At 48.1% G+C, this 14,069-nt stretch overlaps 1 protein-coding gene across 1 annotated transcript in view; it reads right to left on the reverse strand.

Annotated features, from left to right (window-relative positions):
* Positions 1 to 325: 325 nt before the first annotated feature.
* Positions 326 to 14,069, reverse strand: part of LOC147660776 (G patch domain-containing protein 3-like) — a 106,043-nt gene continuing 92,299 nt past the window's right edge. The window contains exons 3-6 of the mRNA XM_086951474.1: positions 6,776 to 6,950; positions 6,056 to 6,237; positions 2,242 to 2,369; positions 326 to 671 (exon numbers count right to left, since the gene is read on the reverse strand). Of these exons, the coding sequence (XP_086807600.1) occupies positions 488 to 671; positions 2,242 to 2,369; positions 6,056 to 6,237; positions 6,776 to 6,950 (669 nt within the window). The 3' untranslated portion in view covers positions 326 to 487. The remainder of the gene's footprint in view (positions 672 to 2,241; positions 2,370 to 6,055; positions 6,238 to 6,775; positions 6,951 to 14,069) is intronic.

Genomic DNA, 14,069 nt, shown 5'->3' on the forward strand with positions numbered 1-14,069 from the left:
ATATTTATTACTTTGAAAGGACTTTAAGTGGTGTCTGCAAAATAATATTTTTCAGGTAGGCAGTTCCAGGAGCTGAAATGGTGGCGCAATCTACGCACACAGTTAAACATCCATATTTCAGCTACTCTGGGAGTGTATAGGAGTGTTCAGAAAGTACGGCGTTTAGAAGCACTATTCTCACGACAGCAAGCAATGTCTGGAAACACAGCAGGTCCGCGCCAGATCCCTTGTTAAAAATAAAATAAAACAAAAACAAAATTACAACGCCAAGCTGAGCAACATTACTGAGCCCTGAAGTAGAAAAGGAGGCACGTTCCAATTTTTTCCGAAGGTTTTTTTTTTTAATAAAAAAATATTTTTTCTTACAATAACTATTTTAAAACAAAATTTTCAAGTTCAGAAACAGTTCAGAATAAAAGGATGGGGGTTCTATTCTGAGAAAGCACCTCCCAAGCAAGTGATCTGTGCACGAGGCAAGGTCCATGTGTCACGATGGTCCAGGGGCTGGTCTGCCTGGACGGTACTTCATGCTGACTGGTGGCTGGCGTCTGAGCAGCAGGTCTCCCTGGTCCACCTCACGAGGCTCATCATACACAGTGGAGATGAAGATGTTCTTGTCGGTTCGTTGTTTCTTCACAACACCAAATGTCTGCAGCTTCTCTCCACGATACCTGGTGAGAGGGCGTGGGAGAAAACAAGGAATGTAAGACATGACGCAAGGATTGTGCAATGAGTAAACCTACATCCAAGGCCTTGCAGGTGCCTATCCTAACTCTCCTCCCCGCCGCATGGCCTAGGTGAAGGCTCCAGACCCGGAGGGGTCAGGCGCGATGGGAAAGGCCAGCAGTTGCTGCTGTATTGGAGTGAACACAATTGCAATGTTGTTTAGCTCAGACTAATGCACTACGAACTCTCTGACCGAAGGTATTAACTTCCTACACTGAAATGCTTTTCTACTGGACAGTGGCAGGGGAAAGGAAGAAGAGTGTTTCTCTTGGTGGTGGGATGCCATTAGAGTCTGATCAGGCAGAGCAGTTTATAAAGGACCTTCGGCTTTGGTCGGACTGGGCGACATTTAAAATATGCATGCTGCTTCAAAGTTCTTGCTACGGAGACATAAAATAATCTTCCTGGGAGACGGTCTGACCTTTCTACACTTCTAGATGGGATCCCTGGTCTAAGCAGCGGATCCACTGAATTCCCTGTTCCCCTGTAGGTGTCCATGCAAGAAAGGTGTGATGAACAGAGATGTGAAACTGCTGGTAACAAGGTACGTTATGAATGTACACCTTACAAACGATTCGAACGGGAGGGGAAGGTAGAAACAAGGGGGGGCATGAACCAGGAGTTCCTGGTCAGTTGAACGTGGCAACATCACTGGGCATCATCCAAGAGAAGACCTGCGATCAGCACTTCTTTTGCACCAATATCTGTGTCAGCTACCATGATCTTCATCTGTGCGTCTGGCAACAGAAAAAATCCATAGCCTGGTATTTTAGCCCACCAGGGACACACTAATGAGATGCTCACCAAGAGAGGAAGAGCTGACATTTTTAACTTAAAATCCTGCAGATTGTTTTTCTAGCACTCTTTCAACTTTACCACAACCAATACTATACTATACTATCCACCTGTGGAGATTAATCTATTTCTAAGGCAAGTAAACTATGCACCGGATACAACATGGCACTTCATCCATGTTGCCCATCATGACCAATACAGCATTATTTAATGCACGGTTCAGTCTAGAAAGAGATTCATGTATCCAGAGAAGCGCTGACTTTAGTTTGGACTGAAATGTCATCTTCAAATCTACACAAGACAAACCCACAGCCAATCTACAGCACTGATGGACTGCCTATTGTTCCAGTCAACTGTATGGGTTATTTCAGCACTTCTTAGCTGCTCTATCCAAGCCAATACAGTGACATGCCAGGAAATAGACAATTGCGAATACAAGATGGTGAGCAGAAATGTGCTCCTAAGCCTACCTTTCTGGTCAATAGTTAAGCGATCCCATGAGAAGTGCAGGACGTTGAGATATATAGAGGGTAAAAATGGATCAAAGTATATTGTTACCTTAATTGATCTGTGCTATGGTTATGTAGGTTTAAAAAAATACACATGGAACACTTTGAATTAAAATGAGAACACAGACTGAAGGATAAACCCAAAGCAAATCATTTACACACTACTGCTGCTCCTGCCCTCTCCACCGTAGCTGCTTGGTTTAAAACTCACCCAAGTCCACTCTTGCACCGAGGGTTCTGACCATCGTTGTCCAATGCTTCTGGGATCCCAGCACCACTGCTGCCCAAGCCGAGCCCCTCTGACCAGCCCTGCTGCTCCATAACCTTCCGGCCAATGCCCTAAGAAGAGAGGACAGCATAGATCAAAGCTCCATTAACATTAAATAAACTGTGAAAATTGGCACTAAATGCTTTCTGTCCTAGAGATGGTCTCAGACACGAGAGCTAACATACCGGCTATGATGGTGCTGAACAAAACTGTACACTAAAAATTGCATTCGTCTCATATCAATGACACTTTGAAACAAAGTCATCTTCTCAAGCACAGTAAAAACTTGCAGGACTAAGAACTCAAGGAAACAGTAAAAAGTAGTTGGCTCAAATTACACAATGCTTTAAAACAGAGGCACACTCAGAACTAGGAATAATGTGATAAAGTTATTTCCCTGTAGTAACATCAACATTTAGATTTTTTCTTCACGTTAATGGCACATGGGAAAAAGAAATAGAGCCTCTTTGCCTCATTTTCTTCTTTAAATGTACATGGGCTGAATACTCACAAATGTTTTAAGCAAGGGCTAAGAAAAGCGGAGGACAGACAGAGTTCTAACTTCCATTTGCTTAGAGAGTTGTAGAACGGAGTGTGGAAGATATATTTTAAAAGACAGCATATTTTAGATGTCGCTGCCCAACCGCACACACAATGGGCGCACTACTGGAGTTGGTCTCTTAGGGACACTTCTGAAGACAAAACAAAAAAGTTGACTTTTGGCATCGGACTGTTCAATGCTTGTTTTTTGGAGAAGAGCACACACATGAATGCACTAGGTTTGCATTCAAGGCAGAATCGCAGCGTTTGTGGGGTGATGTGGTACTGAAAATACAAACATCATGAGTCATTCAAGGGGTGTTTAGACCGATTTGAAACATGTCCTGTATTTTAAGTGCCTGACACACTAGGTGTCCACCTAAATTAAGATCAACTAATATACCTTCGATTCACGTCACAGTGGTTTCTAGGTATTAAACGATGAGAAGGCTAGTCTATTAACAGTCCCTGCTCTGAATGCACGCTTGTGAGTGAAATAGATATTAAAAAACCCAATGCAGAGGTATCTTATGAGCCATCTGATATTGCACTGGAGTGCAAACGTGGCAGACATGAAACTGCTGAACGTTTTTGCAGAGTCCCCTTTTCGAAGATCAAGCTTTTATTAAGGTATAAAAGCGATAGGCGAGGGACCCTTCCTAGGTCTTCACAAGGATCAAATACCACATATCAAATATCGTAACCTCTCCCATATCAAGAGCTGCTAGTAACTGCTTCCACCACAAGGAGGCAGGAGAGAGGTAGACACCTGGGGGGGGGGGGGGAAGGCTTCAAGAGGACTAAGCTAAAACTCTTTGCATATATTAACACCATTCCGAATGTTTCCCAAAGGGGTATTAAATGTGCAAAGGGAATTATACCCGTCAGGCTACTCTTGCATGAAATACCAGTAAACCAAACGGTAAAGTGCTGGAAGAAAGCATGTATTGTCAGTCACCGAATATTCTGGCACAAAATGAAACATTCCCCTCACGATCACTCTCACCAAACAAGTTTCAGGATTTCAAGAGTCCCAGTAGCCTTGGTTGATGCACAAACAGGAACTCTCATTGGTAAATTGCTGTGCACCCAGGGCTGTTGGACCCCAAACACGCGATTCCTGAAGGGCAGCGACTCTCCAAGGAGAGGTATGCAATGGTTGCAGACTTCGACGGAACATCTATACTCAATTGTTTCTTATGGAGAAGGAAAAAGAAGCAACACAAGCAAAACAGTGCTATTTCTTGCGTCAAGTTCTTGCCCTCGAAGAAACACACTCACACATGTAAAGAGTGGGTAATAAAGCAAGTTTGTGTTCAGACTTTCCTTGAGCCATTCTTTTGAAGCCTACATTTTCACCCTTAAAATTGTTGGAGAAGTTTTATAATCTGGAAGGGTAACTCTAAAACAGAGGAAAGCCAGACTGAGGGAGACGTATGGCTTTCTCTAATCCAGCTTTATAGGACAGGAGAGTGAATTCGGGATTTACAGGAATTCTGCTGCTTCGAAGTATCCATTTCTTCTCTTTGTGGTATATGAGAAATGAGATCGAATATGGGACAAGATCATAGGGCAGTGACGGCCATGGATTGACTTAATGAGTTCTAAGGCAACATTTTTTATCTGGGCTCCAGCAGTGACATCTGCTGGCCGCGCGAGATGCGGACGGATATTTTGTCCTCTTTCAAAAAACTCGATGAGTCAAGATTCTAAACAATTGTTGCTTTATCATGGACTGGGAGTAAACCCTTTTACTGTCAAGAGAGCTTCAAAGTATTTGATGGTCTGGTGGCCAGAGAACCAATGAAGAAGGTGCAGAAGGCAGGTTATCAATAAGGCACCAACCCTTTTCACAGCATGTAGGATGACAATGCACGGACTCTCTTCCCAACAGCGAGGGAAATATCTCTCCCCTAACAGCCTAGGAACCAATTAAATAAGTACAGCAGCCCTTTCCACGGGAGCCAGCAAAATAGTGAACTGCGAACTGTAGCAGCTCTTCAGTGGCCGCCAGGGCACCAATGAACTGTGAATTGTAACTCGTTCCCCATAGCAGCTAGGAAGCCATAGAACGACAAGCATCACCACTTTTCTCAGCAGCTAGTTAACCTCTGAAATAAGGGCAGCTTCGCCTTTCCACAGTAGCGAGTGCTTCAAAGACTGCTCTAATTCTTTTCCCAGCAGTCAGCGAATCAAAAGAGCCAAGGACAGCAACTCTTTCTTCAGTAGTGAGAGCACCATTGAACTGAGGACAATCGTTTTCCTCAAAGGTTAGGAAGCCAATAAACCGAAGACAGCTTCACTTTTCCCAGCAGCTCCTGCACCATAAACAGAGGACAAGGATTCTTTCCTCAGCAGCCAGACAGCCAATATTACGGATAGTGACTCTTTGCTCAGACAAGACAAAGAAATGAGCAGCAACTTTAAGAGTCTTATTGAACAAAGATGGTCAACAATCATGCAGATTCTCTCCTAAAAGCTATTGTATCCTAGTCATACCACCGCCACACAATGCTCTGTCCAAATGACTAGATGACCGGGATATTATCTTTCTAGAATTCAACATCCCCCACTGACCCAGGCATTGTAGGCCGAGCAAATCTTGAAATAACCGAAATATAGTGGGGACCTGCATCATATGCAGCCAGCACTAACTTTCTCACAGGACTGTTGGATCTCATTGATCAAACCAATAATTTTCAAGAATAACTGGCTCAGAGCATTGTGGGTAGGTTAATCATCTTTGGAATCAACTCCTGTAGCTAACCAGGTTTTGAAGAAAGAGAAGAAAGCTTCTACAATTAAGGAAAAAGTCCCATCAAGAAATGCTCCTCAACTTTCCACATTCTGAGAGCTCTACCTTTGCTGGTCTTATTCATGGCTAACTTTTCTCCCCACCTCACCTCAATCAATAAGTTGAGGCAGAAAGAGTTTAATTAAACTAGAAACTCCAGTGGCCAATCCTCACAGACACGTAAGAAGCACACTTGTACTGGTGCTAGGAAGGGCATGGTCCAAGTGTTCAATAAAATCTCACTAGTAGATGACTTCTTTGCAAGGTCCAAGATCCATGTAGGATATCAAATGTATGCCAGTCAAAGGCTAATGTTTCTCCCATCCTTCCCTTCTTTCTGCCGCCCACCTGAGACAAAGCATGACCTTCCAAGCTTCTAGAGCAGCAATATATGGCAACCAAAGCCTCAGTTATTCTACTTACCTTGGTGTACCGTTCAAATGTTCCAATTGGCTTTCCAAGACCAGCATCCTCCTCTAATCCTTCTCGGCGACGTTGTTCTTGACGCATCCTAACAGAGTCCCGGGCATCCTTGTCACCAGCTCCATCCTCATAGTAGACACTCATATCCACGTCCCAGTCATCCGCTGTCTGCTCATCGAAGTCTGTCCAGAGAAGAACAATACCTTCAGACAATTAACAACTGGAAAATACAAGTTCCAACACCAACACAGGCATTCACCTCAATGCATTTGTTTAGCTACTGAACCCCTCCCCCCGCTGCCCACTTCATTGTGAGATGTTCCGATCCCAGCAAAATAAAACTTCAAACTCAACAATAGTGTGACTTCCCTTTCTAGTGTTTGGCTGTCCTTTCTGTCTAGTTACAAGTCCCCTCTTTTCCAGTGCCTGTATCGCTCCAGGTCTCAGTGTTGGGATGTTGCCTAACTCCTCAATGTTTTGTGTTCCTGGTCTTCCTGTATGCTAGTAACCTACGCATCCAGGACTAGTAGACCCTGCTCGACTCGATGAAATCACTACCTCCCTGAGTTGGTTGGGTTTCTGGCCATGCTAGAGCTGGTAAGACTCACCTCCACAGTTTGGAACCCCAGCATATCTCAGTGACTAAAAGTGCTTTCCACCTCAGTGTTTTAACCCCCCCCCCCTTAATGGATAGTGTTTCCACAGTGAGCAGAATCTCACCTCCTTCTTCTGCCCGCCAGTACTGGGCATCTGTGTAGAAGACCAGCCCAGAGCCTCCTTTTTCCCATTTCAGTTCAATCTTCTCCTCGAAGAGCCGCTCCTCAGTCCGCTCTTGGTTGGTGACATCTTCATGCAAGGCTTCATGACGCTCCCATTCCTCGCAAGTATCATTGTCCTTGTGGAGAGGAAAGCAAGAATGAAACATTTATAAATTAAACAAATGGCAGGCACTCTTTAAGAAAGCAAGGCTCATCACATTTAGGTACCCCTATTCCCAATCCTGTAAGTTCCTTGAACTCGAAATGCACAGCACATGGGCATCCAGAGGTGATCCCCAATCCCAGCAAACCTCCTAGTACCCTCAGAGTATCAAATAACAGGAGAATGCAATTAGTTTACCTGGCGTGAAACTGCAATAAACCTTAGGCCTGAATATAGATGCTCACCAGGTGCATCGTTTACCAAAGAAAACATTGCAAAATACTCATGTAACGTAGCACAATATGTAAATTCGTTTTTTACTGTGGTGGGAACTTTTTCCTTCTTAATTGGGGGTTCACCCTAAATCTCTGTGCACACTGTCTTCACTCCCTTTTTAGGTCTCACCTGTCGATGCGCATGCGCATCGAGCAAGCGAGACTATGGGGGCGTATCCACTCTTTATCCAACTTGCAAGGAATCGTGGCGATTCCTTGCAGTGCACGAGAAATTTAAGCTCAATGCGCATGCGCATTGAGCTTAAAAGCGCGTGCACATGCCCCCAGCCGCCTGCCTTGCCTACTCTCCCGCCCCCTCACTTCTTGATTGCACGGCCGCTAGGCCATGCCTCCCCTACTCTCCTCCCCCCTCCCGCCTGCCTTGTTAGTTACTGCAAGCATACAGAGCTGTTTTGCGACGGGTAAATCTCGCGAGGTGAGAGTGGGCACAGTCGGATCTGGCGGGCTGTCGCTTTCCTAAGTTCACCGGCTCCGCAGCCCCAAACATCGTGGAGCAGTAGCTGACAACTAGGGCCAGTAACTGGCGCATGCTGTGCTCTCGCACCTCACTCAGTCCCACCCTCTTCAACGTATACATGAGCCCCCTCGCGACCATCGCCCGCCAACACAACCTCAACATCATCTCTTACGCGGATGACACTCAACTGATCCTTTCTCTCACCAATGACCCCAGCACCGCCAAAACTAACCTACACGAAGGAATGAACGAAGTTGCCGAATGGATGAAACACAGCCGTCTGAAACTGAACTCAGATAAAACAGAAGTCCTCATCTTAGGTACTTCCCCCTCTGCATGGGACGACTCTTGGTGGCCGGAAGCTCTTGGAAAAGCACCCATCCCGACAGACCACGCACGGAACCTAGGCGTTATCCTGGATTCTTCACTCTCAATGAACAGACAAGTCAACGCCGTATCCTCATCCTGCTTCAACATTCTTCGCATGCTCAAAAAAACATTTCGCTGGATCCCCACCGAAACCAAAAAAACAGTCACCCATGCTCTGGTCACGAGCCGACTGGACTACGGAAACACCCTCTACGCAGGCACTACCGCTAAACTCCAGAAGAAACTCCAACGAATCCAAAACGCATCAGCCAGGATCATATTAGACATCCCGCGCAACGAACACATCTCTGGGCACCTGAAAGACCTGCACTGGCTACCCGTCAATAAGAGGATCACTTTCCGACTGCTAACCCACGCACACAAATCACTCTACGACATCGGACCAGAATGCCTCAACTCACGACTGTCCTACACCCCCCCGCCAACTACGTTCTTCCAGCCAAGCCCTCGCCACTGTACCTCGCATCAACAAGACCACAATGGGAGGCAGATCTTTCTCATACCTGGCTGCTAAAACATGGAACTCACTCCCCACTTACCTTCGCCTTACCCAGAACCACCAAGCATTCAGAAAGCAACTTAAAACGTGGATATTTGACAAGTAATCCTCCTCCCCTCCCTAAGCGCCTTGAGACCCTCTGGGTATGTAGTGCGCTATATAAATTCTTTGACTTGACTTGACTACCTAATTCCTCTTTCTTGCTTTAAGCCTTCGCAAATTTTAGTTAACAGCCATGTTGGGTGAAACGGGGTGTTACATTGAAGCTTCTCGACTGGGGTTGCGTACCCTCACTAAGATGGCGCTTTTATAACAGCAGACTTGTCGAATGCCCCTCAAAACATGTCTGCCAAGAAAAACGCGACGCTCGGAAGACTCGTGATGTTAAACATGCGTTTACCCTCAACCGTCAAAGTGAATGAACTGTTGCTACATTTAATAGCTATTAAAAACCCATCAGCATTTTCTCCTGTATGGTTTTCAGGTTTTCCACACTCCACAAACACCCTCTGCCTAACAGCTGAACAAAGCCACACTTGCGTCGAAGTGGAAAGTCCCCGACGATCTCTGTTCGATCTTTAGTCTGCTTTGCTTTCACTTTCTTTTAAGACAGTAAAGTTACCATTTCCAGGAAAGGAAGTACACCCACGTGCAGTACATGTGAACTCCACCACTCCCATTCCATCTGCTCCATCCATATTTTTTAGGTCTCAACCCCTCACTCACCCTCACTCTCACTCATCCTCACTCACCCTCAACCCCTCACCCTCACTCACCCTCAACCCCTCATCCTCACTCACCCTCAACCTCACTCACCCTCAACCCCTCACTCATCCTCAACCCCTCACCCTCACTCACCCTCAACCCCTCACCCTCAACCCCTCACCCTCACCCCCTCACCCTCAACCCCTCACCCTCAACCCCTCACCCTCAACCCCTCACCCTCAACCCCTCACCCTCAACCCCTCACCCTCAACCCCTCACCCTCAACCCCTCACTCTCACTCATCCTCACTCACCCTCAACCCCTCACTCTCACTCACCCTCAACCCCTCACCCTCACTCACCCTCACCCTCAACCCCTCACCCTCACTCACCCTCAACCCCTCACCCTCACTCACCCTCAACCCCTCACCCTCACTCACCCTCACCCTCAACCCCTCACCCTCACTCACCCTCACCCTCAACCCCTCACCCTCAATCACCCTCAACCCCTCACCCTCAACCCCTCACTCTCACTCATCCTCCCTCACCCTCAACCCCTCACCCTCAACCCCTCACTCTCACTCATCCTCAACCCCTCACCCTCACTCACCCTCACCCTCACTCACCCTCAACCCCTCACTCACCCTCAACCCCTCACCCTCACTCACCCTCAACCCCTCACCCTCACTCACCCTCAACCTCACTCATCCTCACTCACCCTCAACCCCTCACCCTCAACCCCTCACTCTCACTCATCCTCACTCACCCTCAACCTCTCACCCTCACCCTCACCCACCCTCAACCCCTCACCCTCACTCACTCTCAACCCCTCACCCTCACTCACCCTCAACCCCTCACCCTCACTCCCTCACTCACCATCAACCCCTCACTCACCCTCAACCCCTCACCCTCACTCACCCTCAACCCCTCACCCTCAACCCCTCACCCTCACTCACCCTCAACCCCTCACCCTCAACCCCTCACTCTCACTCATCCTCACTCACCCTCAACCCCTCACCCTCAACCCCTCACTCTCACTCATCCTCACTCACCCTCAACCCCTCACCCTCACTCATCCTCACTCACCCTCAACCCCTCACCCTCAACGCCCCACTCTCACTCATCCTCACTCACCCTCAACCTCTCACCCTCACTCACCCTCACCCACCCTCAACCCCTCACCCTCACTCACCCTCAACCCCTCACCCTCACTCACCCTCAACCCCTCACTCACCCTCACCCTCAACCCCTCACCCTCACCCTCACTCACCCTCAACCCCTCATTCACCCTCAACCCCTCACCCTCACTCACCCTCAACCCCTCACTCACCCTCACCCTCACTCACCCTCACTCAGCGCAACCACAGCATCTTCACTAAATATATTTAATAAACTTTAAGCTATTGGCAATATAAAATAAAATCCATTTTATTTACGTATTAATTATTAATTGTTTTTTAAGCCATTGATTTTTTTTTATATCAATACATATAAGTCACATATAAGTCCCGTTGATACAAAACATGTTGCTTTACAAATGCTAGAGGTGTCACATTTACAAAAATTATAACTATTGGCTTTGTAAAGAAGAAAGCTATTAATTTAGCTATTTAGAAAAAACAACACATAAATAAAAAACAAAAAAATAAATAACACCTATAGCTCAAACTTTACTACTGCGAGACCTATTGCATTTCCAATGCTAACCCCTTTTGCATGTCTCCACACCCTCTTTTCTACTTTAGTCTTGTTTTTACATAATTCCATTTCCCACTGCCCCTTCTGTGCTATCTGGTAAGGAAAACAAAGTTTTGCTGACACTTTCACAGCAGTATTTGGAATATGAAAAGCATTTCTGTTCAATTTTGACCTTATTAGGCCTTTGTAAACTGAATTAATTTTTCATTTTGGAGTTTAGAGTAGATCTCCCCATACCTTTATTGAACTTCTATTTGCTAGAAAGTAGCACTGCTCAAAACGGACAACAGAAAAAACATAGAATCTTTGTTTGAAATGTTAATGCATTTCCTTCAATCTTTGGATAATTTTTCTTTCAACAGCCTTTTAATGGCGTGTATCGCTGGCCTGTTCAGAAAACTGGGTTTAGTTCTCAATAGTATAACTGATGACCTCATCATGTAGCTGAACTTTCGAAACATACTGATCACCCTATTAGCTTCAGATGTATGAATGTTTACTTCGACACAGTATGGCGTTTTATCTCAAAATTATTATTGCAATACCTCATTCTAAAAAGTGAACTTATGGTGAATTTGGATTTATTTTACAGGGAAGCTCAAGCTGAAAGAAACCGCACAGGCAAAGCCAACAGGTTTCACCTATGCGAAACCTATTAGCCAAGTCAATATTTTTTGGGAGAAGTTGCACAGCAGCGTGGGCTGCTGTGCAACATGGCTTAAAGAATGAAAAAAGTGCTACGGTGCAGCCCACGTTGACCGTGTCCTAGCACTTTTCTTTCTTTAAATCATGTTGTACAACAGCCAGCGCTGTTGTGCAAGCTCTTAAAAAACATTCTTAAAAGTCAAATTGCTCAGCACCTCCTGTTATTCCTGGGGCTTCGAGTGTGTCCCTGCCTTGGAGCATAGACAAAGTACAGCTTCCTACCACTGGACACACACTCCAGGAGGTACTTTAATTTTTAGGTTTTGCCTGGCGAAAGCTGCGCTCTGCGCAGCTTTTTCGCGCAGGCGAAAACCTAATGAGAACTGTAGTGTGGGTTTGGGTCGGCCCTCGTCATTCATTGGCTGGTTCCATAAATGGAGCCTAGCCATTGGACGAGGGGCCTGTCCGTCAATGCCGGAGCAGACTCGGGGGCGTTCCCGAGATTCTTTGGCTTTTGCCGACGTCACGCGACGCCGGGAACGCCCCCGATTCTGGTCCGGCATTGCCGGCACCCGCCTTCCTGCTCCGGCCGTCGTCAGCGTCTCTCCTTCCCCTTTCCCGCCCCCTCCCGCTTGTTTCCTGATGCCGGCCTTCCTGCTCCGGCCTCTCCTCCCCCTTTCCCGCCCCCTCCCGCTTGTTTCCTGGTGCCCGCCTTCGTGCTCCGGCCGGCCGTCGTCAGCTCTCTCCTCCCCCTTTCCCGCCCCCTTCCGCTTCTCTCTGATGCCCGCCTTCCTGCTCCGGCCTCTCCTTTCCCGCCCCCTCCCGCTTCTCTCTGATGCCCGCCTTCCTGCTCCGGCCTCTCCTTTCCCGCCCCCTCCCGCTTGTTTCCTGGTGCCCGTCTTCTGCTCCGGCCGGCCGTCGTCAGCTCTCTCCTCCCCCTTTCCCGCCCCCTCCCGCTTCTCTCTGATGCCCGCCTTCCTGCTCCGGCCTCTCCTTTCCCGCCCCCTCCCGCTTGTTTCCTGGTGCCCGCCTTCTGCTCCGGCCGGCCGTCGTCAGCTCTCTCCTCCCCCTTTCCCGCCCCCTCCCGCTTCTCTCTGATGCCCGCCTTCCTGCTCCGGCCTCTCCTTTCCCGCCCCCTCCCGCTGGTTTCCTGGTGCCCGCCTTCTGCTCCGGCCGGCCGTCGTCAGCTCTCTCCTCCCCCTTTCCCGCCCCCTCCCGCTTCTTTCCTGGAGGCTGAGCCTGGACACAGCTCCATGGAGGCGGGCGGGACACAGCGGCTCCGCCTGGACCTCTCCCGGGCCGCTCCAGGCCCCTCAGGGCCCGCTCGTGCCCCCCGGCCGAGGAGCGAGGTGTGGGCCTACCTGATGACCCTGGCGGACCGGGGCCTGCAGAGGAAGAAGGCGGAGGAGGAGGCCAAGCACGGAGTGAGTGTCCGACACCGGGGGCCGCGGAGTGAGTGTATGGGATGGCATCTGTGGAGGTGATGAGAGGCCGCGTTTGGGGGCTGGGAGGGGAAAGTTTGAAAGGATGGGGGCAGCGGAAAGGGGTTGAGTGCTGAACGGTACAGGGGTGAGTGAGTGTGCTGAAGAGCAGGCAGGGAGTGAATGTCCAAGTTAAGTGGCTAAAGTGGGGATTTGGGAAAATGTATAGGGTGAAGGATTATGGTAATTCGGGGATGGGCAAGAGAATTGCTGTGAGCCGGGAGTAATAGGCTGGGTGCTGCAGGCGGAGAGGAGGGTGAATAGGAGGCGCAGAGCTGGGGTGAGTGTTGGACGAGTGACAAGGAGGCTGAAGGGACTCGGGGCGGGATGATGGACTCCGAGAGGGGTCGCCTAGGCATGGATCGTGTATGTGTGGACCTCAGTCCACTGTATGTCACGCAGCGCAGACTGGCACAGGGAGGCAGGAGGGCCAGGCGAAGAGAAGAGAGGCAGCGAGAGGGGGTAGCGACTGGGAGGTATACTTAAACATTGTGAAAGGAAAACTGCTGTGGAGAAGAAAGGGAGAAAGAACAAGAATCGAGTTTGGAAGTGGGCCTCTCTAAGTAGACCTGGGAGAACAGAGAGACAACAAGAACGAGAGAGAAGTAAAGGATAACGAGAGAGAGAAAATGGCAACATAAATGAGCAGGGCGACCACCACATCTTTGAAAACCAAAGACCAGCACGTTCCACAGACATAGAAGTCGGATTATTATTAGCATCCACGCTGAGGCACAAAATAACTCAAATCACAGCACTCACTTCAGAAATGTGAGGAACATTAAGTGCATGTATCCTCTTTGTTAACTGATGTGCTGTCTTTCAGGGGCCCTAACTAAAGCTGACAAAAAAAATAGGCAACATAATTCTCTGCCAATAGCGTTGCGCTATTTAACACACAAAATAATGTTGTATGGACAAAC

Source organism: Lissotriton vulgaris, unplaced genomic scaffold (genome assembly GCF_964263255.1).
Source record: "Lissotriton vulgaris unplaced genomic scaffold, aLisVul1.2 SCAFFOLD_1014, whole genome shotgun sequence".
Classification (NCBI taxonomy): Eukaryota; Metazoa; Chordata; class Amphibia; order Caudata; family Salamandridae; genus Lissotriton; species Lissotriton vulgaris.